Here is a 27,328-nt window from a genome sequence, read left to right on the forward strand (position 1 = left end):
GGTGTGTTGGTAGAGGGGAAGCTGGTAGCATATTTGGATTTCCAAAAGGCATTTGATAGGTTGGGTGCCACATAAGAGGTTGGTGCATTGATTAAGAGCTCAAGGTAATGCAGGAAGACCAGAAAATTATAAGACATAGGAGCAGAATTAGGCTATTTGGCCCATCGAGTCTATTCTGACATTCCATCATAGCTGATTTATTAACCCTCTTAACCCCTTTGATACCCTTACTAAATAAGAACCTATGAAGCTCTGCTTTAAGTATACCTGGGACGAAAAGTGTGTTGACCAGAACTGAAAACTGGTTGTCACGTAGAAATAAATGTTGGAATAAAAGTGTGCTTTTCAAGCCAGAGGTGCAATGCTTCCAAGTATATCAATGAAATGAAAATAGATGGCTGGACATTGTTCTAAAGAGGACATTGTGATTCTGTCAGATAGATTGAATAATTGCAGAAATCTCAGCAAACAGACTTTAATGTGGGAAATGCGAGGCCATATACTTCAGTGAGTGGAATGAAAATTGGGATTAAAGAAAAATTTGGTGTTCTAGTGTATGAACTACTCAAAGTTGGCAAGACAACAAATGGAGTCATCCGGACCACTTTATAGAATCAAAGAGTCATAGAGAAATACAGCACAGAAACAGGCCCTTCAGCCCATCTAGTCCATACCAAAACCTTTTAAACTGCCTGCACCAGGACTTTAGCCCTACATATCCCCACTATGTACTTATCCAAACTTCACATAAACATTGAAATCAAGCTCACATGGACCACTCGTGCAGGCACGACCCTGAGTGAAAAAGATTCCCCTAATTTTCTCCTTTATCTTTTCACCTTTCACCCTTAAGCCATGACCTCTGGTTGTAGTCCCACCCAGCTTTAGTGGAAAAAAGCCTGTTTACATGTACCCTATCTATAACCCTCACAATTCTGTATACCTCTATCAAATTTCCTCTCAATCTTCTACATTACAAGGAATAAAGTCCTAACCTATTTGACCTTATCTTCTAACTCAGGCCCTTCAGACCCAGCAACATCTTTGTGAATTTTCTCTGCACTCTTTCAATCTTGTTTACATATTTCCTGCAGGAAAGTGACCAAAACTGCACGCAACACTCCAAATTAGGTTCATCAACGCCTTATACAACTTCAGCATAACATCCCATCTCCTGTACTCAATGCACTGATGTATGAGGCCAATGTGCCAAAAGATTTTTTTTTACAACCCTATCCACCTGTGATGCCGCTTTCAACAAATATGCACCTGTATTTGCAGATCCCTTTGTACTACACACTCCTCAGTGTCCTACTGTTCACTTTGTAAGACCTACCCTGGTTGGTCCTACTGAAACGCAAAACCTCACACTTGTCTGCACTCAATTCCACCTGCCATCATCCTTCCTCACTGTCCACTAAACCCCCAATCTTAGTGTCATCTGCAAATTTGCTGATCCAGTTTTCCACATTATCATCCAGATCATTGATCCAGACAACAAACAGCAATAGACCCAGCACCAATCCCTGTGGCACTCCACTAGTTACAGGCCTCCAGTCAAAGAGGTAACCTCTACTACTGCTCTCTGGCTTCTCCCACAAAGCCAATGTCCAATCCAATTTACTACCTCGTCCTGAATGCTGAGTGACTGAACCTTCTTGACCAGCCTCCCAGGTGGGACCTTGTCAAATGCCTTACTTTTCAGAAAAGGATCCTTTTCTGGATGGCTGCCATTTAGAACGGAGTTGAGGAAAAACTTTTTCACCCAGAGAGTGGTGGATATATGGAATGCTCTGCCCCAGAAGGCTGTGGAGGCCAAGTCTCTGGATGCTTTCAAGAAAGAGATGGATAGAGCTCTTAAAGATAGCAGAATCAAAGGTTATGGGGATAAGGCAGGAACTGGATACTGATTGGGGATGATCAGCCATGATCACAGTGAATGGCTGTGCTGGCTTGAAGGGCCGAATGGCCTACTCCTGCACCTATCATCTATTGTCTATTGACTTGTGGTGTTTCGCAGAGTTTGGTATTGGGACCATTGATTTAGATGATAGAATAAGTGGCTTTGTTCCCAAGTTTGCAGATGATACGAAGATTGGTGGAGGGACAGGTAGTGTTGAGGAAACAGGAAGGCTGCAGAAGGACTTAGATAGATTAGGAGAATGGGCAAGAAAGTGGCAAATGAAATACAATGTTGGAAAATGCATGGTTACGCACTTTGGTAGAAGAAATAAATGTTCAAACTATTTTCTCAATGGGGAGAAAATCCAAAAATCTGAGATGCAAAGGGACTTGGGAGACTTTGTGCAGAACACCTTAAAGGTTAACTTGGAGGTAGAGTCGGAGGTGAGGAAGGCAAATGCGATGTTAGCATTCATTTCAAGAAGTCAAGGATGTGATGCTGAGGCTTTATAAGGCTGGTGAGGCCTCACCTTGAGTACTGTGAACAGTTCTGGGTTCCGCATTCCGCAGGGATCACTCCCTACGCAACTCCCTTGTCCATTCGTCCCCCCCCCATCCCTCCCCACTGATCTCCCTCCTGGCACTTATCCGTGTAAGCGGAACAAGTGCTACACATGCCCTTACGCTTCCTCCCTTACCACCATTCAGGGCCCCAGACAGTCCTTCCAGGTGAGGCAACACTTCACCTGTGAGTCGACTGGGGTGATATACTGCGTCCAGTGCTCCCGATGTGGCCTTTTATATATTGGCGAGACCCAACGCAGACTGGGAGTCCGCTTTGCTGAACATCTACGCTCTGTCCGCCAGAGAAAGCAGGATCTCCCAGTGGCCACACATTTTAATTCCACATCCCATTCCCATTCTGACATGTCTATCCACGGCCTCCTCTACTGTAAAGATGAAGCCACACTCAGGTTGGAGGAACAACACCTTATATTCCGTCTGGGTAGCCTCCAACCTGAAGGCATGAACATCGACTTCTCTAACTTCCGCTAAGGCCCCACCTCCCCCTCGTATCCCATCTGTTACTTATTTTTATGCACACATTCTTTCTCTCACTCTCCTTTTTCTTCCTCTGTTCTTCTGAATATACCTCTTGCCCATCCTCTGGGTCCCCCCACTCCTTGTCTTTCTTCCCGGACCTCCTGTCCCATGATCCTCTCGTATTCCCTTTTGCCTATCACCTGTCCAGCTCTTGGCTCTATCCCTCCCCCTCCTGTTTTCTCCTATCATTTTGGATCTCCCCCTCCCCCTCCTACTTTCAAATCCCTTACTCACTCTTCCTTCAGTTAGTCCTGATGAAGGGTCTCGGCCTGAAACGTCGACTGCACTTCTTCCTACAGATGCTGCCTGGCCTGCTGCGTTCACCAGCAACTTTGATATGTGTTGCTAAGAAAAAATGTGTTGGCATTGGACAGGGTTCAGATGAGATTCACAAGGATGATTATGGGAATGAAATGGTTATCTTACAAGGAATGTTTGATAGCTGAGTCTGTATTCATTGGAATTTAGAAGGATGGGGGTGGGGGGGAAGGAGCTCATTGAAACCTTTCTAATGTTGAAAGGCCTAAATATAGTAGATGTGGAAAGGATGTTACCCATGGTGGGGGAGACCAGGACAAGAGGGCACAGCCTCTGGAGAGAGGGGTGTCCTATTAAAACAGATGCAGAAAAATTTCTTTGGCCAGAGTGTGGTGGATTTGTGGTTTCTGTTACCATAGGCAGCTGGAGGCCAGGTCGCTAGGTGTATTCAAGGCAGAGATTGCTAGGTTCTTAATTGGACATGGTATCAAAGGCTAAAGGGAGAAGGCCAAGAATGGGGCTGAGGAGCGGAAAAAGGATCAGCCATGATTGAATGGTGAAGCAGAGTCAATGGGCCAAATGGCCTAATTCTGCTCCTATATCTTATGGTCTATAGTCTTACTGAAGTCCATGTAGACAACATCCACAACCTTGCCTTCATCCACTTTCCTGGTAAAACAGCAAATGGCATGATATCATTTATTGTGAAGTTGTTGAAGTTCAAGTACAGCGAAGTTTTGTGTCAGTTGGACAAGGTGTTGGTAAAGTCATACCTCAAATCCTGTGCATAATTTTGGTCTATTATCTTAAAAAGGATGCAGTGTGTATTTGGAGTATTGTGTGCAGTTTTGGGCTCCTTACTTTAGAAAGGATATACTGACGTTGGATAGGGTTCAGAGAAGAGTCACGAGAATGATTCTAGGAATGAAAGGGTTACTGTATAAGAAACATCTGGCAGCTCTTGGGCTGTATGTCCTGGAGTTCAGGAGAACGAGGGGGGATCTCATAGAAACATTCAGAATGTTAAAAAGCCTCAACAGATTAGATATGGCAAAATTATCTCCCATTTTGCCCAATGCCGGCCCCCTAGGCCTGAGTCGACATAGTAATATCTCCCATGGTAAGGGATTCTAGGATAAGAGGGCACGACTTTGAGATTGAAGGACGTCCATTTAAAACTGAGATGCGGAGAAATTACTTTAGTCAGAGGGTGGTAAATCTGTGGAATTTGTTGCCATGAGCGGCTGTGGAGGCCAAGTCATTGGGTGCATTTAAGGCAGAGATAGATAGGTTCTTGATTAGCCAGGGCATCAAAGGGTATGGGGTGAAATCAGGGGAGTGGAGATGACTGGAAGAATTGGATCAGCCCATGATTGAATGGTGGAGCAGACTCGATGGGCTGAATTGCCTGCGTCTACTTCTATATCTTAAGGTCTTATAGTGGCATTGGAGGAAATTCACCAGGCTAATTCCTGAAATGAGAAAGTCGTCCTATCAAAACGAGTTAGGTAGTTTGGTTCTGTATTCACTAAGGTTAGAACAACAGGCAACTTTATTTAAACACAAGAAACAAAAGAGTGCGTTACAGGGTAGATGTTGATGTGTTTCCACCCTTTAGAAGAATCACAAACAAGAGGACATAGCTACAAAATAAGGGGCCATCCATTAAAAACTGAAATGCAGATTTGCTAAGTTCCTTCTCTGAGATGGGAATGAGTTTCTGGAATTATCTGCCCCCCCCCCCCCCCCAAGGATAGTGAAGGCCTAGTCATCAGATACACTTACGGTGGAGACACATAAATATGCAAAAGGTAGAAGAATTAAGGTAATGGAAAATCGGTACAGAAGAGGATTTGAGGTCAGCATGGATCAGCCATAATGATATTGAATGGTGGGGCCTACTCCTGTATCTATTGAGGAGCAGGATACATGTTCATGCTACTCCTTTATCTATTGAGGAACAGGATACAGAAATGGGCCCTTCAGCCCATCATGTCCATGCTGATCTTTTGGCCACCTCCACTTTTTTTTTCAACAAATTGTTGCAAAGGTACTTGGGGATGGAGAGTTTCAGGTGGTAGCTCCTGGAAAGAAAATGTCAGTAAGGATTATAGCTGGCTCTGTAAGCTATTTTATAACAGAAGGACTGTTGTTAATAGTTAAAAACCACCAACTACTTTTAGTAGCTCAGCACGTGAACATGGGAGATACTGAGATGCATTTGCCCTTAATTTTAGATATGAATTTTAGAAGTGGTTTCAGTACTCTGACACAAAGGTGAACATTAATGACAAATCAAAACTCATTCCCAGCACTGGATCTGAAAGATGCACAGCACATTCTTGTATTAACTTACTTTTGCCAGCAGGTGGCATGCATCACATGCCCACAGCTTCCTATATGAGTGCCACAGCCGAGGTCAGGATGCATAATGATTGGATCGTAGTTGTCTAAAGTAAACAGGGAAAAAGGAAAACTGATCAAAATGATGTCAGAGATATGCAGCACAGAAAAAAACAAGCGCTTTCAATCATCAACCACCATGGAACTCCCTCCATGTCCATCAGCTACGATGCATTTACAGCAATCCTCGATAAACGCCACTTTGTTCTCCCCACACTCTCATCAACTCACACTCGATTCTACTATTCAAACACAAAGGGGCAATTTATAGCAGCAAGATAATCAACCCATCTGCATGACTTTGGGATGTGGGAGGTAGCCAGAGCACCCATGGAAGCCCATAGAAACATAGAAAATAGGTGCAGGAGTAGGCCATTCGGCCCTTTGAGCCTGCACCGCCATTCAGTATGATCATGGCTGATCATCCAACTCAGAACCCTGTACCAGCCTTCCCCCCATACCCCCGATCCTTTTAGCCACAAGGGCCATATCTAACTCCCTCTTAAGTATAGCCAATGAACTGGCCTCAACTGTTTCCTGTGGCAGAGAATTCCACAGATTCACCACTCTCTGTGTGAAGAAGTTTTTCGTAACCTCGGTCCTAAAAGGCTTCCCCTTTATCCTCAAACTGTGACCCCTCGTTCTGGACTTCCCCAACATTGGGAACAATCTTCCTGCATCTAGCCTGTCCAATCCCTTTAGGATTTTATATGTTTCAATAAGATTCCCCCTCAATCTTCTACCAATTCTAACGAGTATAAGCCTAGTCAATCCAGTCTTTCATCATATGAAACTCTTGCCATCCCAGGAATCAATCTGGTGAACCTTCTTTGTACTCCCTCTATGGCAAGGATGTCTTTCCTCAGATTAGGGGACCAAAATTGCACACAATACTCCAGGTGTGGTCTCACCAAGGCCTTGTACAACTGCAGTAGTACCTCCTTGCTCCTGTACTCGAATCCTCTTGCTACGAATGCCAGCATACCATTTGCCTTTTTCACCGCCTGCTGTACCTGCATGCCCACTTTCAATGACTGGTGTATAATGACATCCAGGTCTCGTTGCACCTCCCCTTTTCCTAATTGGCCACCATTCAGATAATAATCTGTTTTCCTGTTTTTGCCACCACCAAAGTGGACAACCTCACATTTATCTACATTAAATTGCATCTGCCATGAATTTGCCCACTCACCTAACCTATCCAAGTCACCCTGCATCCTCTTAGCATCCTCCTCACAGCTAACACTGCCGCCCAGCTTCCTGTCATCTGCAAACTTGGTGATACTGCATTTAATTCCCTCATCTAAGTCATTAATATATATTGTAAACAACTGGGGTCCCAGCACTGAGCCTTGTGGTACCCCACTAGTCACTGCCTGCCATTCTGAAAAGGTCCCATTTATTCCCACTCTTTGCTTCCTGTCTGCCAACCAATTCTCTAACCACATCAATACCTTACCCCCTATACCGTGTGCTTTAAGTTTGCACACTAATCTCCTGTGTGGGACCTTGTCAAAAGCCTTTTGAAAATCCAAATATACCACATCCACTGGTTCTCCCCTATCCACTCTACTAGTTACATCCTCAAAAAAATTCTATGAGATTCGTCAGACATGATTTTCCTTTCACAAATCCATGCTGACTTTCTCCGATGATTTCACCGCTTTCCAAATGTGCTGTTATCACATCTTTGATAACCGACTCTAGCATTTTGCCCACCACCGATGTTAGGCTAACCAGTCTGTAATTCTCCGGTTTCTCTCTCCCTCCTTTTTTAAAAACTGGGGTTACATTAGCCACCCTTCAATCCTCAGGAACTAGTCCAGAATCTAAAGAGTTTTGAAAAATTATCACTAATGCATCCACTATTTCTTGGGCTACTTCCTTAAGCACTCTAGGATGCAGACCATCTGGCCCTAGGGATTTATCTGCCTTTAATCCCTTCAATTTACCTAACACCACTTCCCTACTAACATGTATTTCCCTCAGTTCCTCCATCTCACTAGACCCTCTGTCCCTTACTATTTCCAGAAGATTATTTATGTGATGATCACAAGGAGAATGTGCAAATTCAACAAGCATTGAACTGGGGTCTCTGACGCTATGAGTTAACAGCTCTAACCACTGAACTATTCTTTAAAAAAATACCACATTAAACAAAATGATAACACAAGTCTAGTACAACTGAAACAACATTTAGACCTGGTTCTGTCACGAGACACAAGACACTAGAATACTACAGCACAGTACAGGCCCTTCGGCCCTTGATGTTGTGCTGATCCATATATTCCTAAAAAGTACTAAACCCATACTACCCCGTAACCCTCCATTTTTCTTTCATCCATGTGCCTGTCCAAGAGGCTCTTAAACACCCCTAATGTTTTAGCCTCCACCACCATCCCTGGCAAGTCATTCCAGTCACCCACAACCCTCTGTGTAAAAAACTTACCCCTGATGTCTCCTCTAAACTTCCCTCCCTTAACTTTGTACATATGCCCTCTGGTGTTTGCTATTCATGCCCTGGGAAACAGGTACTGGCTATCCACCCTATCCATGGCTCTCATAATCTTGCAGACCTCTATCAAGTCCCCTCTCATCATTCTACGCCCCAAAGAGAAAAGTCCCAGCTCTGGTCAACTTGCCTCATAAGACTTGTTTTCCAATCCAGGCAACATCCTGATAAATCTCCTCTGCACCCTCTCCATAGCCTCCACATTCTTCCTATAATGAGGTGACCAGAACTGAACACAATACTCTTAAGTGTGGTCTCACCAGAGATTTGTAGAGTGCAACATGACCTCTCTACTCTTGAACTCAATTCCCCTATTAATGAAGCCTAGCATCCCATAGGCCTTCTTAACTATCCTATCAACCTGTGCAGCGACCTTGAGGGATGTATGGATTTGAACCCCAAGGTTCCTCTGTTCATCCACACTCTTAAACTCACACTTACACTTATCCGGATTGAACTCCATCTGCCACTTTTCTGCCCAACTCCGCATCCTGTTTATATCCTCTTGTAACCTTTGACAACCTACAGCTCCATCCACAACTTCTCCAATCTTCAAGTCATCTGCAAACTTACTCACCCATCCTTCTGCCTCTTTATTCAGGTCATTCATAAAAATCACAAAGAGCAGGGGTCCCGGGACAGATCCTTGCGGCATTCCACCAGTCACCGAACTCCAGGCAGAATACCTTCCTTCCACTACTACCCTCTGCTTTCCTCCTGTAAGCCAATTTTTTATCCAAACAGCCAAGGTTCTACTGATCCCATGCCTCATGACTTTCTGGACGAGTTTCTCGTGGGGGACCTTGTCAAATGCCTTGCTAAAATCTATGTAGACCACATCTATTGCCCTACCCTCATCAATTTCTTTTGTTACCTCTTCAAAAAACTCAATTAGGCTTGTGAGGCACGACCTTCCCTTCACAAAGCCATGTTGACTATCCTTGAGTAGAGTGTACTTCTCTAAATGCTTGTAGATCCTATCCTTAAGAATCCTTTCCAATAGTTTGTACACAAGACTCATCGGTCTATAGTTCCCAGGATTCTCCCTATTATCTTTTTTAAACAAAGAAACTACATTTGCCATTCTCCAATCCTCCGGCACCTCCCCTACAACCAAAGAAGCTTCAAAGATCATAGCTACCGTTCCAGCAATCTCTTCTCTCACTTCCCACAGCAACCTGGGGTATATCACGTCCGGCCCTGGGGACTTATCAATCTTGATGTTTTTAAGAAGATCCAACACTACTTCTTCCTTAATCTTATAGTCATAGTCACAGTCATACTTTACTGATCCCGGGGGAAATTGGTTTTCATTACAGTTGCACCATAAATAATAAGTAGTAATAATACCATAAATAGTTAAATAGTAATATGTAAATTATGCCAGTAAATTATGAAATAAGTCCAGGACTAGCCTATTGGCTCAGGGTGTCTGACCGTCCAAGGGAGGAGTTGTAATCTTCACATTGTCCAGCACACAGGCCTGTTTTATTTCAACCTCACCCTGATCAAGGTCCTCTTTACTTGTGAATACTGAAGCAAAGTATTCATTTAGGACCTCCTCAACCTCCTCCGCCTCCAGGCACATGTTGCCTTCTTTATCCTTTAGCCTTCATTCTTGTCATCCTTCTGTTCTTCACGTACGCGTAGAATGCCTTGGGGTTCTCCTTAATCCTATATGCCAAGGCCTTCTCATGCCCCCTTCGAGCTCTCCTAAGTCCTTTCTTAAGCTCCTTCTGACTATCCTATATTTCTCATGAGACCCTCCTGCTTCCTGCTTCTGATATCTAACATATGCTTCCTTCTTCCTCTTGACGGGTTGCCTCACGTGTTTCGTCAGCCACGGTTCCCTTTTCCTATCATTTTTTTCCCTTGTCTCAGTGGGACAAACCTATCCTGAACCCAGCACAAGTGGTCCCTAAACTTCCTCCACATTACTTCTATGCTTTCACCCTTAAACATCTGTTTCCAATTTACTCTCGCTAATTCCTGCCTCATTCCTTCATAGTTAGCCCTTCCCAGTTAAGCACTTTCTCATTTTAAGACCATAAGACAAAGGAGAAGGCCATTCGGCCCATCGAGTCTGCTCCGCCATTTTATCATGAACTGATCCATTCTCCTATTTAGTCCCACTCCCCCGCCTTCTCACCATAACCTTTGATGCCCTGGAAACTCAGATACCTATCAATCTCTGCCTTAAATACACCCAATGACTTGGCCTCCACTGCTGCCCGTGGCAACAAATTCCATAGATTCACCACCCTCTGACTAAAAAAATTTCTTCGCATTTCTGTTCTGAATGGGCGCCCTTCAATCCTTAAGTCATGCCCTCTTGTACTAGACTCCCCCATCATGGGAAACAACTTTGCCACATCCACTCTGTCCATGCCTTTTAACATTCGAAATGTTTCTATGAGGTCTCCCCTCATTCTTCTAAACTCCAAGGAATACAGTCCAAGGGCGGACAAACGTACCTCATATGTTAACCCTCTCATTCCCGGAATCATCCTAGTGAATCTTCTCTGTACCCTCTCCAACGTCAGCACATCCTTTCTTAAATAAGGAGACCAAAACTGCCCACAGTACTCCATGTGAGGTCTCACCAGCGCCTTATAGAACCTCAACATCACATCCCTGCTCCTATACTATATTCCTCTAGAAATGAATGCCAACATTGCATTCGCCTTCTTCATTACTGACTCAACCTGGAGGTTAACTTTAAGGGTATCCTGTATGAGGACTCCCAAGTCCCGTTGCATCTCAGAACTTTGAATTCTTTCCCCATTTAATGTCCCCAATGTCTGTTTTTATCCTTTTCCATAGCTATGCTGAAGCTGAGGGAGTTGTGGTCACTCTCACCAAAATGCTCCCTCAAGAAGTCTGCCACCAGACCAGGTTCATTACCCAGAACTAGATCCAGTATGGCCTCTCCTCTCGTCGGCCGGTCCACCTACTGTGTCAGGAATCCTTCCTGAACACACCTGACAGATTCAGCCCCATCTATCCCCCTTGCAGTCAGGAGGTGCCAATCAATATAAAGTAAGTTAAAATCACCCATAACTACAACCTTGTAATTCCTGCACCATTCTAAAATCAGCCTGCTTATCTGCTCCTCGGTGTCCCGAGGGCTATTTGGGGGCCTATAGACTACTCCCAGCACAGTGATTGATCCCTTCCTTATTTCTGACTTCCACCCACACAACTCAGTGGACACTCCCTCTGCAGCGTCCTCCCTTTCTATAGCCAAGATACTATCCCTGACCAGTAATACTACTCTCCCCCCCCACCTCCCATCCTATTCCTTTTAAAACACCTAAACCCCAGTACCTGCATCAGCCAATCCTGCCCTTCCTCCAGCCAAGTTTCAGTAACGGCCACAACATCGCAGTTCCATGTACTGTACTGATCCATGCTCCAAGTTCATCCCCTTTATTTCCAATACTCCTAGCGTTGAAATAGACACGTTTCAACCCCTCTAACTGGCTACATTTATGTTTTGTCCCCTGCCTGTCTTTCCTCACCAACTCAGAACACACAGCACCATGCCCTTGTCCTTCTACCCGAATCTCTGCACTCACATTCTGATTCCCAACCCCCTGCCAAACTAGTTTAATCCCTCCCCAACAGCTCCGGCAAACCTGCCCCCCATTTCACGTACATCTGCTCTCACTCCATCCTCCCGCCACCCCACTAGGAATAGGGTTCCCCTGGTCCTCACCTACCACCCCACCAGCCTCCGGGTCCAACATATTATTCTCCGTAACTTCCGCCACCTCCAACGGGATCCCACCACTAAACACATCTTTCCCTCCCCCCCTCACTCTGTATTCCGCAGGGATCACTCCCTACACAACTCCCTTGTCCATTTGTCTCCCCCATCCCTCCCCACTGATCTCCCTCCTGGCACTTATCCGTGTAAGCGGAACAAGTGCTACACATGCCTTTACACTTGCTCCCTTACCACCATTCAAGGCCCCAAACAGTCCTTCCAGGTGAGGCAACACTTCACCTGTGAGTCGACTGGGGTGATATACTGCGTCCGGTGAATATTGGCGAGACCCGACGCAGACTGGGAGACCGCTTTGCTGAACATCTACGCTCTGTCCGCCAGAGAAAGCAGGATCTCCCAGTGGCCACACATTTTAATTCCACATCCCATTCCCATTCTGACATGTCTATCCACGGCCTCCTCTACTGTAAAGATGAAGCCACACTCAGGTTGGAGGAACACCACCTTATATTCCGTCTGGGTAGCCTCCAACCTGATGGCATGAACATCGACTTCTCTAACTTCCGCTAAGGCCCCACCTCCCCCTCGTACCCTATCTGTTACTTATTCTTATGCACACATTCTTTCTCTCACTCTCCTTTTTCTCCCTCTGTCCCTCTGAATATACCTCTTGCCCATCCTCTGGGTCCCCCCCTCCCTTGTCTTCCTTCCCGGACCTCCTGTCCCATGATCCTCTCGTATCCCCTTTTGCCTATCACCTGTCCAGCTCTTGGCTCTATCCCTCCCCCTCCTGTCTTCTCCTATCATTTTGGATCTCCCCCTCCCCCTCCAACTTGCAAATCCCTTACTCACTCTTCCTTCAGTTAGTCCTGACGAAGGGTTTCGGCCTGAAACGTCGACTGCACCTCTTCCTACAGATGCTGCCTGGCCTGCTGCGTTCACCAGCAACTTTGATGTGTGTTGCTTGAATTTCCAGCATCTGCAGTATTCCTGTTGTTTGCGCCAAAATATTGGTCCCTTTCCAGTTCAGGTGCAGTCCGTCCTTTTTGTTCAGGTCAGACATTCCCCAGAAGAGATCTCAATGATCCAGAAACCTGAACCCGTCCCCTGCACCAACTCTTCAGCCACGCATTCATCTGCCATAACTTCCTGTTCCGAACCTCTCTGTCTCATGGCACAGGCAGCAATCCTGAGGTTACCTCCTTTGAGGTCCTGCTTTTTAACTTCTTTCCTAACTCCCTATATTCTTTCTTCAGGACCTCATCCCTACTCCTACCTATGTCATTGGTCTCCATGTGGACCACAACATCTGGCTGCTCACCCTCTCTCCTGAGAACACTGAGAACTCGATCCGAGATATTGTGGATCCTGGCACCAGGGAGGCAACAGGCCATCCGGGATTCTCGATCTCTCCCACAGAACCTCTTATCTGTCCCCCTAAATATCGAATCCCAAAAGACCATAAGACAAAGGAGCAGAAGTTGGCCATTCGGCCCAGAGTCTGCTCCGACATTTTATCATGAGCTGATCCATTCTCCCATTTAGTCCCACTCCCCCGCCTTCTCACCATAACCTTTGAATCTCCTATCACTACTGCTCTCCTCTTTTCCCTCCTTCCTTTCTCAGCTGAGGGTTCAGTCTCGGTGCCAGAGACGTGACCACTACAACTTGTCCCTGGTAGGTCGTCCCCACCAACAGTATAGTCATAGTCATACTTTACTGATCCCGGGGGAAATTGGTTTTCGTTACAGTTGCACCATAAATAGTAATAAAACCATAAATAATTAAATAGTAATATGTAAATTATGCCAGGAAATAAGTCCAGGACCAGCCTATTGGCTCATGGTGTCTGACCCACCAAGGGAGGAGTTGTAAAGTTTGATGGCCACAGGCAGGAATGACATCCTATACAAACACATGGCAATGTTACAAACAGCGCTATTTGACCACAGATTTTCCATATTTCCAATGATGGTCCCTCAGTGGCAGGTTTGCAGTAATTGTTGAAGCAACAGCAAGTCCCTTCACCCAAAGTGAACAATTATGACTGAGAGACACAAAGCCCATAATAGGATAAACTATTAATTACTTTAAACATAACCAAACACTAAAATAAATGAAGTCAATAAAGATCGTTTCAACTCTACATTAATTTTTTTTTGAGGAAATCAGATTCCACACTTATCAGTGCCACAGAAAGACTTCAGCAGTGGTTGCTTCCTTAATTTCTCCTATAATTTCCTATTCCCAAATGTCACAATCCTTATTTTAGCAGGACATTTTAATCAAACACACCAAATTCACACTATTGCAGTAATTTCAAAAACTGTACCGTATGGAAAAAATGTACTAGATTCTTGCATCTTAACTGTGTCAGCAATCAGCTGATAGTACATTGTAGATTCCAGTTCCACTCCAGAGATTTCACAATATTCTCAGCTGATACCCCATCAGCTTACTACAGAGATGTTACCATTCAGATGTTAAATCAACCTATCATTTGCTCTCTTAGGGACACATAAAAACTCTCCTCTCACTACTTCTAAAGAGCTAAGTTATCTCCAATGTTTCTACCAATTCTTAACAAAATTATTAAATCATCACTTATAGGAAATTGCTGGGTACAAATTAGCTGTTGTATTTCCAAAAGGAGCATAGAGACTGTATGACAAAAGTAATGCTTTAATGCAGAGCACTTAGGCTATCTCATTGCCACACCTCTTCACCAGTATGTTGTCTGAAATGAAGGGTTAGAGGTAAAATGAGAGATTGGATAGGCTGGCCTTATTCTTACTACAGTGTATGAGGCTGAAGGCTAACTTTATAGAGGTTTACAAATTACATAGATAGGATAGATGATCAGTTTTTCTGCCAGGACAGGGTATTCCAAAACTAAAGTTTTAAGATGAGATGGGAGAAATTTAAATATCTGAGGGGCAAGTCTTTTTTCCAAAAACACATCAAGTGATAATTTCTGGTATGAGCTAACAGAAGTAGTTGTGGAGGCAGGGTACCTCTGCAAAACTTAAAAGGCACTTGATAAGCACTTTGAGTGGGATTTGAGAGAGTAGAAGGATATGGGCCTCATGTGGGTAAATGAGAATAGATCTTATAGGCATTATGGATGGTATGAGGAGGTAGGCCCAAAAGGTCAATTTACATGGGGTACAATTCTGATTCTATGATCTGAAAGGAATATAATGGCATATCAGTGCAAACATTCAACAGGAATTCTGCAGATGCTGGAAATTCAAGCAACACACATCAAAGTTGCTGGTGAACGCAGCAGGCCAGGCAGGCTGCGTTCACAAGCAACTTTGATGTGTGTTGAGTGCAAACATTCACATTGTTTTTGTTAGATTCAGATTACAATAATACTAATGGCTGATGGTTCTGCTATTATTAAAGTAATACAGAGCTTATGATTTGATCAGGAAATACCATGCATACCAAGGGCTAAATAAGAAAGGCTGAGATATCAAATACAGGTGTACTTTGTACTCCTGGATAACAATAATCACAACCATGCTCTGCCTTGACAATGAATGTTAAATGCAATGGACAGTATACCTCTCCACCTTGTACATAGTGCTAACTCAATGTGGGTGCATGAAGAGAAACAAAAGTTAGAGTGCTTCCAACCACGTATCCAGCTACAGGGGTAATTTATGGGCCCAAAACCCAATAACTGACACCAGACTGAGGCCAGTGTAAAACCTCTGGTTAACTCGTCATTTGCTACTTTTGGGATAGAGTGTGTTGATTACTCAGCAGAGTAAATTATGGACAGGAATGGTGTGGGAAGAAAAGAAGTTGGGTCTGGTTAGAAGAATAAACCTTATTTCGAATTCCCATTTAATGATTAGCGCTCACAAGTGTACACCAGGTGGCTAGAGGCTTTGTGACTTAATCAGAAATTCCTCTTGCGTTTCAGATTAAAAGTTGAGGGAACATTATTTTTTCCAAAGAACGTGGCTTTACCTCCTATACTTGTTATGATTTGACACCTATGTTTTGTCAAGGCCGTTGATCTCTGAACACAAGCTGCTAGTACCATGGCCATTTCATCTGTTTTCACTTCCTGCTCTTCCTGACACAAGATGCAGGTCAGTATTATTTTCTCGGTTGCTGTTGCACCTTGCATCGGTCCCAGCGCTATACCAGAACCTTCCACCGGAGGAATGCTGAGGAAAAACAAATTGCATATGGATTTTAAAAAGCAGCTTTATTACATGGGAAAAATAATGTTTTGTGTTTAATACATTTCCCTTCATGCACTTTGAAAAATATCAGACTAACTGTTCCAAATCCGTGAATTTATAGGAAAATACGTTTTCTCTTTCACTTGGGACTTGTATGTCCAAAAAAGTCAGTAGTACTGCACAGCAAAAGGCCCTTCAGCCCATCTAGTCCTGCACCTGGATCATAACCCTCAATGCCCCTCCTATCCATGTACTTATCCAAACTTCTCTTAAATGTTGCAATCGAAACCCCATCCACCACTTCTGTTGGCAGCTCATTCCACATTCTCACCACCCCAAGTAAAGAAGTTCCCCCTTAGTTCCCCTTAAATATTTCACCTTAACCTAATACCTCTTGTTCTAGTCTCAGTCCTCAATGGAAAAAGCCTACTTCAATTTACCCTATCTATACCTCTCTCAATTTTATTTACCTGCAAAAGATCTCCTCTCCTTCTCCTGCACTCCAGGAAATAAAGTCCTAACTTATTCAACCTTTTCCTACAACTCAGGTCTTCAAGTCCTGGCAACATCCTTGTCAATTTTCTCTGTACTCTTTCAATCTTACTGATATCTTTCCTGCAGGTAGGTGATCAGAGCTGAACACAATACTCCAAATTTACTTTCACCAATGAATTATAAACTTCAACATAACATCTCAACTCCTGTACTCAATACTTTGATTTATGAAAGAATGTGACACAAGCCAAAAGGAATTATGGATCTGTATTCCCAGATTCCTTTGTTCTATCACACTCCTCAGTGCCCTACTTTAACTGTCTAATCCTACCTGGTTTGTCCTCCCAAAATGCAACATCTCACAAAAAATTCCATCTCATTTTTTTCAGCCCTTTTTTCCAGCTGGTCCCGATCCCACTGTAAGCTTTGGTAGTCTTCCTTGCTGTCCACTATGGCCCAATCTTGGTGTCATCAGCAAGTTTGCTGATCCAATTTACCACATTATCATCCAAATCATTAATATAGATGACAAACAACAATGGACCCTGCAGCACACCACTAGACACAGCCTTCACTCAGATAGGCAACCATCTCTCTGACTTGTCCCACGAAGCCAATGTCAAATCTAATTTACTATCTCATCCTGAATGCCAAGCAACAGAACCTTCTTGATCAACCTCCCATGCAGGCCTTGTCAAAGGCTTTGCTAAAGTGTATGTGGACAACATCCACTGCCTTTACTTCATCATTTTCTTGGTAACCTTCTCAAAAAACTCTAAAATTGGTTAGACATGACCTAACATGCACAAAGCCACATTGACTAAACATGTCCTGACTATCCAAATACAGTGGATTTCAGTTAATTGGGCCCTCAATTAATCAGTGTCGCCACTTTTATTTGGGACAACTCACAAAAAACAAAATCTAATTGAGATAATAGCTGGGATTCCCTTTGTTTATTTGGGACGCTATTCCACTTAATTGGGACAGAAGACTGTTGCTGAACATTTTCTAACCAGTGCCAGTTGCATGCAAGTTATCTGGCTGTTAGACACTACATCATGCTTAGAGCGAACAGTTTTTAAATAGTGTCACTTGTGTGTTTGTGTTCAAAAAGCTGTGATTTTTGTCACTGATAATTGGCAAGTAATAAACAGTAAGACAATTCAGAACGGTTTTGCTCACTGCAGTTTCAAGCATTCAGGCTTGAAGATCCTAGAAATGGGTAGGAGTGAAAATGAAACGGTTTTGCTGCTTCAACAAGTTAGTGACTACAAAGAATTTGAAGATATTGTCAATTATCTTGAATGCTACAATGAAAATGAGGATTTGAAGGACACAATCAGCAATAGCACTGTATGCAGGTAGTACATTATCTGCATTAGGTATCTGTGCAGATTTTGTTCATTTATAGTCAATCAAAAGTACATGGCATCATGGCTACCACGGTAGTGTAACGGTTAGTGGGATGCTATTACATCTTGGGTGTCGGAGTTCAATTCTCATGTTATCTGTAAGGAGTCTGAACACCCTCACCATGGAACGCATAGTCCTTCCTCGGGTGCTCCACCTTCCTCTCACAGACCAAAGACGTACGGGTTGGTAGGTTAAATGGTCATTGCAAATTGTCCTGCGATTAGGCTCAGATTAAATTGGGAGTTGTTGGCTCAAAGGGCGAAAGGACCTATTCTGCACTGTACCTCAAAAATATAACAAAAGTTGTTTGTAACTCAGGTAAATGTATTTTGTCTTTGTTTAAACTTTAAAAAATTATTTTCATGAAATTTTGGCTAATGGGGAAGCCACTTAATTGGGCCGCCACTTAATTGGGCCAAAATATTCTGGCTCCACTCCAGTGTATCCCAATTTTAACCAGAATCCACTGTAACTTTACTTGTAGAATATCTTTCAGTAATTTACCCACGACTGACATCATGCCTCACAGAAACACCAGATGATAAAAACTATCTATGGACTGGAAGGAATTGAACAGAAGTACATCTCTGAACCCCTAAGTTGCAAGAAGTGATTTAGACTTGAGAAATGAATTTGCAAATATTATGAAAATTTTACAGTACAGTGCAAAGGTCTTAGACATTGTGTGTGTGTGTGTGTGTGTATATATATATATATATACACACACACACATATATATATTTAAGATTTTTGCACAGTACTTTACACACATGCAATTCATGAAAAGGCATTAAAATGGTAATCCGTGCAAATGATGAATAAGATTGAATGTGCATTTTCATACAAATAAGAAGCCATTTATTTTTATAATGTACATGGAAAAGAAGAACAAATCTGGGAATACAGATGAAATACTAAGGCATTGCAATGAGTGTGCAAGTGAGGTATTAAGGTTAACTTTCTGGTAAATGTAATGCAAAGGCAGGCAACTGTTATTAAAGTTATGCAGAAACATTTTAATTTGAGCACTGCAAGCTGATGCTAGATTACAAAATGAATATTTAATTACTGCAGGAAGACTAAGAATATCACTTGAATTGGGAAGTAATAACTATCCAGGCAGAATCTTAGACTGGAGCTTTTCCCTACAAGAATATACAAAAAAGAAGCTTTTAAAATTATAACAGGGATGTGTAGAAACTAAGCAGAATGCTGACTTTTCCAGGGCCATTGTACTGTTGACTATCTATTTCATCATCTTTCCTTTGCATCACATAGCAGAATTAGAATGGCTGCTTGTCCTTCTGTGTCACATACCTTTCATTCTCAGCTATGATTGCTCCTTGTTTTTGAACTTCTGTCACCTTTTCATATAGGTGTTTGTTTGATTCAATGAAGTTTTTCTGCATTGCAGACATCTGTGCCATGATCTTCTGTCGATATAATTTGGCAGCATCTGCTTTCCGTTTTCTCTCAGCCTTATCTTTGTCCTGTATGGACTGGAGTGCAAAAAAGAACTTCATGCAACAATGTGCACAACTTGCATTTTACAATCAAAGTAGTACTTTTGAAGCGTAGTCACAATTATATCACCATATAACATTTAACCATATAACAATTACAGCACGGAAACAGGCCAACTTGGCCCTTCTAGTCCATGTTGAACTCTTACTCTCACCTAGTCCCACCGACCTGCACTCAGCCCATAACCCTCCATTCTTTTCCTGTCCATCTATCTATCCAATTTAACTTTAAACCTGCCTCAACCACTTCTGCTGGAAGCTCGTCCACACAGCTATCACTCTAAGTAAAGAAGTTCCCCCTCATGTTACCCCTAAACTTTTGCCCTTTAACTCTCAACTCATGTCCTCTTGTTTGAATTTCCCCCACTCTCAATGAAAAAAGCCTATCCATGTCAACTCTATCTATCCCCCTCATAATTTTAAATACCTCTATCAAGTCCCCCCTCAACCTTCTACGCTCCAAAGAATAAAGACCTAACTTGTTCAACCTTTCTCTGTAACTTAGGAGATGAAGCCCAGGCAACATTCTAGTAAATCTCCTCTATATGCTCTCAAGTTTATTGACATCTTTCCTATTATAAAAAGGAAACACTGCAATTTGTACTGTATGTGCTTCTCATAACAATGTATTGTGCTAATGACCAGATTTTTTTTTTGGGACATGGGATAAACATTCACTCTGATTTTCTGGACAGTTCCCTTAAGTTTCTTTGAATATTTGCATTGTAATGGTTAGTGGGGTCTCAGTTTAATGTTTCATCCATGAGACACGAAGCTCACAAAGCAGCAACTCCACCAACACCACTCTGGATTGTCAACATAGACTGTGAACTTGAATTCATAACCTTGGCCTCACTACCTCTGAGTTACATCAATTGCTTCAGCCACTACTCAAACCATCCATTGAGCATCTATAAACTAAGACAAGTACCCTCAGTTACTTTGTTCAGCTGCCATTAACATGTTGAAAGGATTTTTTAAAACTATGAAATTAACTGGCTTTAGCTTGGCAGAGTCAAAGCTGAGACAGGAAACCAGCAGACTGCTCAGCTTTGTTTTTCTACGTATAACAAAATAAAGTCAAAATAGCATTACCTCATTTGCCCTTTGGATGTCAATGTCTGCTGAACTGGGGCTCGATTTCTCTCTCAGCCTTTTCACAACATCAAACATCTGGAGATATATAGATGTACATTTATTCCTTCAAATGTTCTATCTGGAGAGCACATGGTGCAAATGTCTCACCTTTCATTCACATTAACCATACTATAGTTTTGAAAGCTATATGGCAAGGCTACCTGAGACTATCTAAAGTATAAAGTTTTCTTACAAGTTAACTATTTCTCCCAGGTGAACTGGAGTGAAATCTTTTTCTTTGAAAAAAGTCCATTGATTTTAAGGAAAGGTTCTGCAATTATTCCAGATGTAACCCAAATAACTGTCAATTCATTGCATAGTTTAGATAATAAAATAAAAACAGAAGGTTATGGAAGTACTCAGCATGTCAAACTGCATCTGTGACAAAAGTCATTTTTCTGACAAAAGATCTTTGATATGAAATGTTTGCTTCATTCCTTTTCCCTACAGTCGGACATGCTGAATATTTCCAGCACTGATTTTCACTTGTATTAGATTACATAATGACAGCATTCGCATTGTGATGAATATAACAAGGGCTTACTGCTTGTGATAAACCTTCAACAGAACAGTGGAAGATGACTGCAGGATACTCAAAATATCATTTAAAAATCAAAAATCCATTACAACTCCGAAGTTCATAAATTACAATTTGGTATTCTTGCAGATCACATGGCAACTTCAAATCGTTTAGGATGAACCTCACTCCAAACATAATTCCATGAATTTTATAATAGCTTTTAATAAACTATGTTAGAAAATGTTGTAGATTTGCAATTCAAAGAACTGAAAGGGCCTGGAATCTCTCCATTTCAGATGAACTGACCCATTTCCCAAACAGTAGTCAATCAAGCCCATGCTCAGATGCTCACCAGAACTACCTTAGGCTGCAAGGCTAATTCCCATTAAGTTTGAGTCACAAATCAAAGTAAGTCTTGTTGTATACAATGTTACAGTTCTAAGTTTTTAAAAATCAGGAAATATTACAATGAAAATAAATGTCAGTTATTTATTTATAAATGTCAGCTATTTCAATCTATCTTTACAATAACATATTTGGTCAGAAAGCTTCAACAATTGGGGACTTCCGGTAGCGCTCATGGACTGAAGTTGTCTTCTTGACTCGCTCTATTACCTCTGAGTTTTTTCCTATGATCAGCTACATTTAAGCCAACCATTAAGGCACCGATTTTCATAACTCCTTGCAACAAATTCTTTTTTTTTGATATTTGGATGTTTTTAAGATCTGCTGTGTCTAAGAACGGGAAAGAACGCAAATCTCCAGTTAGACCGTAAGTTACCGATCCTCCTCCGACTGAACCAGCGTAAACTTTGAAAGCTATATCGGATCTGATTCAAACGAGAATTTCAACTACTATAACGGATCTGATTCGTGTGGAAATTTCAACTAAATTGCAGAAAACTATCGATGTAATCGACAAAATGGAAACATCTATCATGGAACATCAGACTGCTATATCTAATCTTCAAAAATCCACGCAACAAAATGAACTCAAGATGGGGAAAATTGAAGAGACAATTACTGGAATGAAGAAAAAACTTGACTTTCTGACTTTTAAAAACTTGGACTTAGAATGCAGAATGCGACGATAGACTATTCGAATTATTGGTATTCGTGAAGCTGCTGAATCTGATGACCCTGTAAAGTTCTTTTCTCAACTTTTAAAAGATGCGTTCCCTACCTTATTTCCTGACCAACCACCACTATTGGATCGGGCTCACAGAGTCCCATTATATTCGTCTAAGTCAGATAAACCTCGGCATGTTATTCTACGATTTCATTATTTTCAAGACAAGGAGAAATTGCCTCCATTCGCTCCACCTAAAGGTTACATTCATTATTCACAGCTTTGGTTCCGGCTGGTAGAGGATTTTAGTAAGTCGGTTCGGGATCAACGTGTCCGTTATAGATCTGTGATGTTGGAACTCTACAAGATGGATTTAAAACCAGTGTTGCTTTATCCTGCACGTTTGAAGATTCGTTCGCCTGATGGCTCTTCCCATTTTTTCGACTCTCCATCGGAAGCCCAGAGTTACCTTGATCAATTTTCGCCTTCAACATCTTAATCGCAATTATTAAACCATCTCTGTTTGTTCGGACGCAGTTAATCTGGTTTTTTTTCCCTTTATATGAGGGCAGAAAAGTTTTTTTTCGGTTAATTAATATGGTTGCCAAATTTTTTTCTAACTGCGTCATTCCTTTCTTTTTCCTTCGGGATTCTGGGTGGTTATTTCCTCTGCATCATTTTATGTATTTCCTTTGAGGCCTTAAATTTTGTAGTGTTCAAACGTACTTTTTGTAGTTTTCCTCGCTAGTCTATGTTAATTGTCTCATTTTCTTGTTTAACTACATGGTATGTTGTTGGTTAATGGTTTTCTTTATATTTACCTGTTTTTTCTTTATATTATATCGGGTTTGCTTTAATCGGTGTACTTTTTTTTATTTCTCTACTGTTTTATAACTTTAGCTGATCCTCTTATATATACACTTTTTTAGCGAGCGTCTATCCGAAGTCATAGGGGTAGTTCTAGTGCTTGCTTCTTTCTGGCTGGTCTATCTTAGATTTAGCTTTGGGGGTTCGGGGGGGGGGGCGGTGGGAGGGGCTTCACTTTTTAGTTTTTTTTCTCTTGGGCTACTTATATTACTGAACTATTGGTCGCGTTCTCCTTCCCGTTATCTCGTTTGTTCTGTTCCCTTTCTGGGTGCATGGGTTGACTTTAGGGTTTATGGAGTCTACTATTAATTTTGTCTCTTGGAATACTAATGGTCTTAATCATCCAATAAAAAGGAAAAAAGTTTTTAAAGTATTCCGGAGACTTAAAGCACATGTTCTATTTTTACAAGAGACCCATGTTCGGAGGGGGGAGAGATTACATTTTTTCAAATTCTGGAAGGATCAACACTTCCATTCGAATTCCAACGCTAAGATTCGAGGGGTTTCTATTTTTATAGATCCCTCAATCACTTTTGTACAACACGATATTATTTCTGATCTGAATGGCAAATTTCTATTAGTTAGTGGTTTACTCTTTGATAAAAAGGTAGTTTTGGTTAATGTTTACGCTCCCAACATGGACTGTCCGGAATTTTATAAATCATTATTTAATTTCTTCCCCAATTTGAATGAGTTTTCACTAATTTGGGGCGGGGATTTTAATACTTGTTTATCTCCATCTTTGGATCGTTCAGCTCCTTTACGGACCTTACCCAATAAATCTGCAACCTTGATTAACTCATTCCTTTCAGATTCCGGATCGACGGACATTTGGCGTTTTTTGCACCCTCAGGAAAAAGATTTTTCCTTTTTTTCACATGTTCATCGTTCCTATTCAAGAATCGATTATTTTTTTATTGACTCTCATCTTATTCCTTCAGTGGTCAAATGTGAATATGACTCTATAACCATTTCAGATCATGCTCCACTTAAACTTTCTATTAAAATATTGGCCAACACACCAAATAATAGACAATAGCGTTTTAATTCGTTGTTGCTTCAGGACTCGGATTTTGTTAACTTTATGAATGAACAGATTGATCTCTTTTTTACAATCAACTATACAGAAGATATTTCTATGAACATCCTTTGGGACACTTTTAAAGCTTATATTCGTGGTCAGATCATCTCGTATTCTGCCGCTTTGAGGAAGAGGTTGAAGGATGAGGAAGTAGTCATTGTAGACAAGATTAAGGAAATTGATAAGACATACGCTACGGCTCCCTCTAAGAAGTTGTATAAACAAAGAACTGAACTTCAAATGGAACATAGTTTATTACTTTCATCCTCGATTACAAATCAATTAATGAAAACAAGAAGTGAATTTTATATACATAGCGACAAAGTTGGTAAGCTGTTGGGTAACCAGTTGAAGACTAACTATTCCAAATTTCAAATTAATCAGATTTATAATCAAAATGATCAACTGATATCTGATCAAGCTGAGATTAATCAATCTTTCTTGATTTTTATTCCTCTTTATATCAATCAGAGTTTCCACGAGACTCTAAATATATGTATGACTTTTTAGATAACCTAGATTTCCCTAAGATTTCACATGATATATCTTCTATGCTTGACACTTCCTTTACTACTGATGAGATTAAGAAGGTTATTTTCTCTATGAGTCCAGGGAAAGCTCCTGGTCCTGATGGGTTTACCGTGGAATTTTGTAAATGTTTTGCATCTTCATTAATCCCTTGGTTATTCAGGGTTTTGGAGGCCTCATTAAAACTTAGTAAACTTCCTGAATCCTTCTATAGAGCATCGATCTCTTTAATATTAAAGAAGGATAAAGATCCTGCTCAATGTGTATCTTATAGACCAATATCCTTATTAAACGTTGATTCTAAAATCTTTTCTAAATTATTAGCAAACAGATTAGAAAAAACACTTCCTTATATTATTTCCGAAGACCAAACGGGTTTTATTAAAGGTCGTTACTCTTTTTATAACATTCGTACACTGTTAAACATTGTTTATACTCCCTCACAAAATGATCCTGAGTGCATCATTTCCTTAGACGCTGAAAAAGCCTTCGACAGAGTCGAATGGCCTTACTTATTTAAGGTGCTTGAAATGTTCAATTTCAGTCTGAAATTTATAGCCTGGATAAAATTGGTATATCACTCTCCTATGGCCTCAGTCCGTACTAACTCTTTAAGCTCACCTTTTTTCCCCTCATTTTCGAGGTACCAGACAAGGTTGTCCTCTTAGTCCCTTATTATTTGATATTGCATTAGAACCTCTTGCAATTGCCATTCGAGAATCTCCAAATATTATTGGGATAACTCGGGGTTTAAAGTCCCATAAAGTATCACTCTATGCTGATGACTTACTTTTATATATTTCTCATCCTCAAAAATCTATCCCTGCTGCTTTAGATTTATTAGCACAATTTAGTCTTTTTTCAGGTTATAAGTTAAATCTCGGTAAGAGTGAACTTTTTCTAGCAACTTCCCTTGTATTAGAATCTTCCATTTAAATTGGTTAATAATCATTTTTCATATCTTGGGATTAAAGTTACCTGTAAATATAAAGATATATTTAAGACTAATTTCCTACCCTTAATCGATTATATTACTCAACTTTCATTTAAATGGTCTCCATTTTATTTAACTTTGATTGGTCGTATTAATGCTGTTAAGATGTTTATTCTTCCAAAATTTTTATATGTATTTCAGGCACTACCGATTTTTGTTCCCAAATTCCTTTTTGATAAAGTTGACTCTAAAATTTCTTCATTTATTTGGCAAATAAAAACCCGAGATTGGGTAAAATACATCTACAGAAAGCTAATAGAGCTGGAGGTTTCACATTACCTAACCTTAGATTCTATTATTGGGCAATTAATATTCGACACATGAAATTTTGGTTACTTGATCAAGATACACTATCCATTCCTAAATGGGTAGTATTGGAATTACAATCTGCTCAAGGTTATGCACTTGGTTCCATTTTAGGTTCTTCTCTTCCTTTTGATTTGAAACGCTGTAAACTGGTTTGTAACCCGATAGTTAAATATACCTTACGTATTTGGTTTCAAATCCGAAAATTTTTCGATCTTAATCAATTTGGGCTTGCGATTCCTATTTTAGGTAACATATTCTTCCCTCCCTCTTCCACTGACCGTGCCTTACAAATTTGGAAGACTAATGGTATTTCACGGTTTTTAGATGGTTCCCTTATGACCTTTGAGCAATTATCTAACAAATATAACTTACCAAGAATACATTTTTTTTAGATATCTCCAAGTTAGAAATTTCCTAAGTACTATACTCTCTTCCTTTCTGACGCTACCTCCTACATATATTTTAGATACTATAATTAACCTTAATCCATGTCAGAAAGGTGTAACGGCTATTATTTATAATACTATTATGAAATTTAGGAAAGCTCCATTTGATAAGATTAGGTCAGATTGGGAAAAGGAATTGGGTCTTATTATTCCTGTGGATGACTGGGCGCATATTTTACAACTAGTTAATACTTCCTCTATCTGTTCTAAACACTCCCTAATTCAATTTAAAGTTGTCCATAGAGCACATATGTCTAAAGATAAATTAGCTCGTTTTTATTCTCATATTAACCCTTTGTGTGACAGATGTCATGGGGAGATAGCTTCTTTAACTCATATGTTTTGGGCCTGTCCTACTCTGGAAACCTTTTGGAAAGGTATTTTTAATATTATTTCAAAAGGTATTGAATATAGATATTTCTCCCCATCCTATTACTGCTATCTTTGGATTACCTAGAATTTCCAGTAATCTTTCCCCCTCAGCCCGTAGATTGATTGCATTTCTTACTTTAATGGCGAAAAGATATATCTTACAACATTGGAAGGAGATTAATGCTCCAACTACATTCTTTTGGTTTTCCCAGACGATACTAAGTTTAAATCTGGAGAAAATTAGAAGTAATCTTTATGATTCTTCAGTTAAATTTGAACAGACTTGGAGATCTTTTATTCAACATTTTCATTTAATGTAACTTTTTTTTTCTTTCTCTGGCCATATTTACATTCCCTTTTTGCTTTTTAACTGTTTTTAATGGAGGTCGGGTTTGAGGACGTGATTGTTTTAAGTTGTTTAACTCTACTTGATACCTAGTTAGCCCATTGCTTTGGTTTG

The 27,328-nt window shown here is 41.0% G+C and overlaps 1 protein-coding gene across 4 annotated transcripts in view; it reads right to left on the reverse strand.

Annotated features, from left to right (window-relative positions):
- Positions 1–27,328, reverse strand: part of ubr1 (ubiquitin protein ligase E3 component n-recognin 1) — a 288,023-nt gene that overhangs the window by 88,342 nt on the left and 172,353 nt on the right. For all 4 annotated transcript variants that reach the window (XM_072264036.1, XM_072264044.1, XM_072264054.1 and 1 more), the window contains exons 28-31: positions 20,641–20,718; positions 19,340–19,521; positions 15,891–16,093; positions 5,621–5,714 (exon numbers count right to left, since the gene is read on the reverse strand). In XM_072264036.1, the coding sequence (XP_072120137.1) occupies positions 5,621–5,714; positions 15,891–16,093; positions 19,340–19,521; positions 20,641–20,718 (557 nt within the window). The remainder of the gene's footprint in view (positions 1–5,620; positions 5,715–15,890; positions 16,094–19,339; positions 19,522–20,640; positions 20,719–27,328) is intronic.

The sequence above is a fragment of the Mobula birostris genome, chromosome 1, assembly GCF_030028105.1.
Source record: "Mobula birostris isolate sMobBir1 chromosome 1, sMobBir1.hap1, whole genome shotgun sequence".
NCBI classification, from domain to species: Eukaryota; Metazoa; Chordata; class Chondrichthyes; order Myliobatiformes; family Myliobatidae; genus Mobula; species Mobula birostris.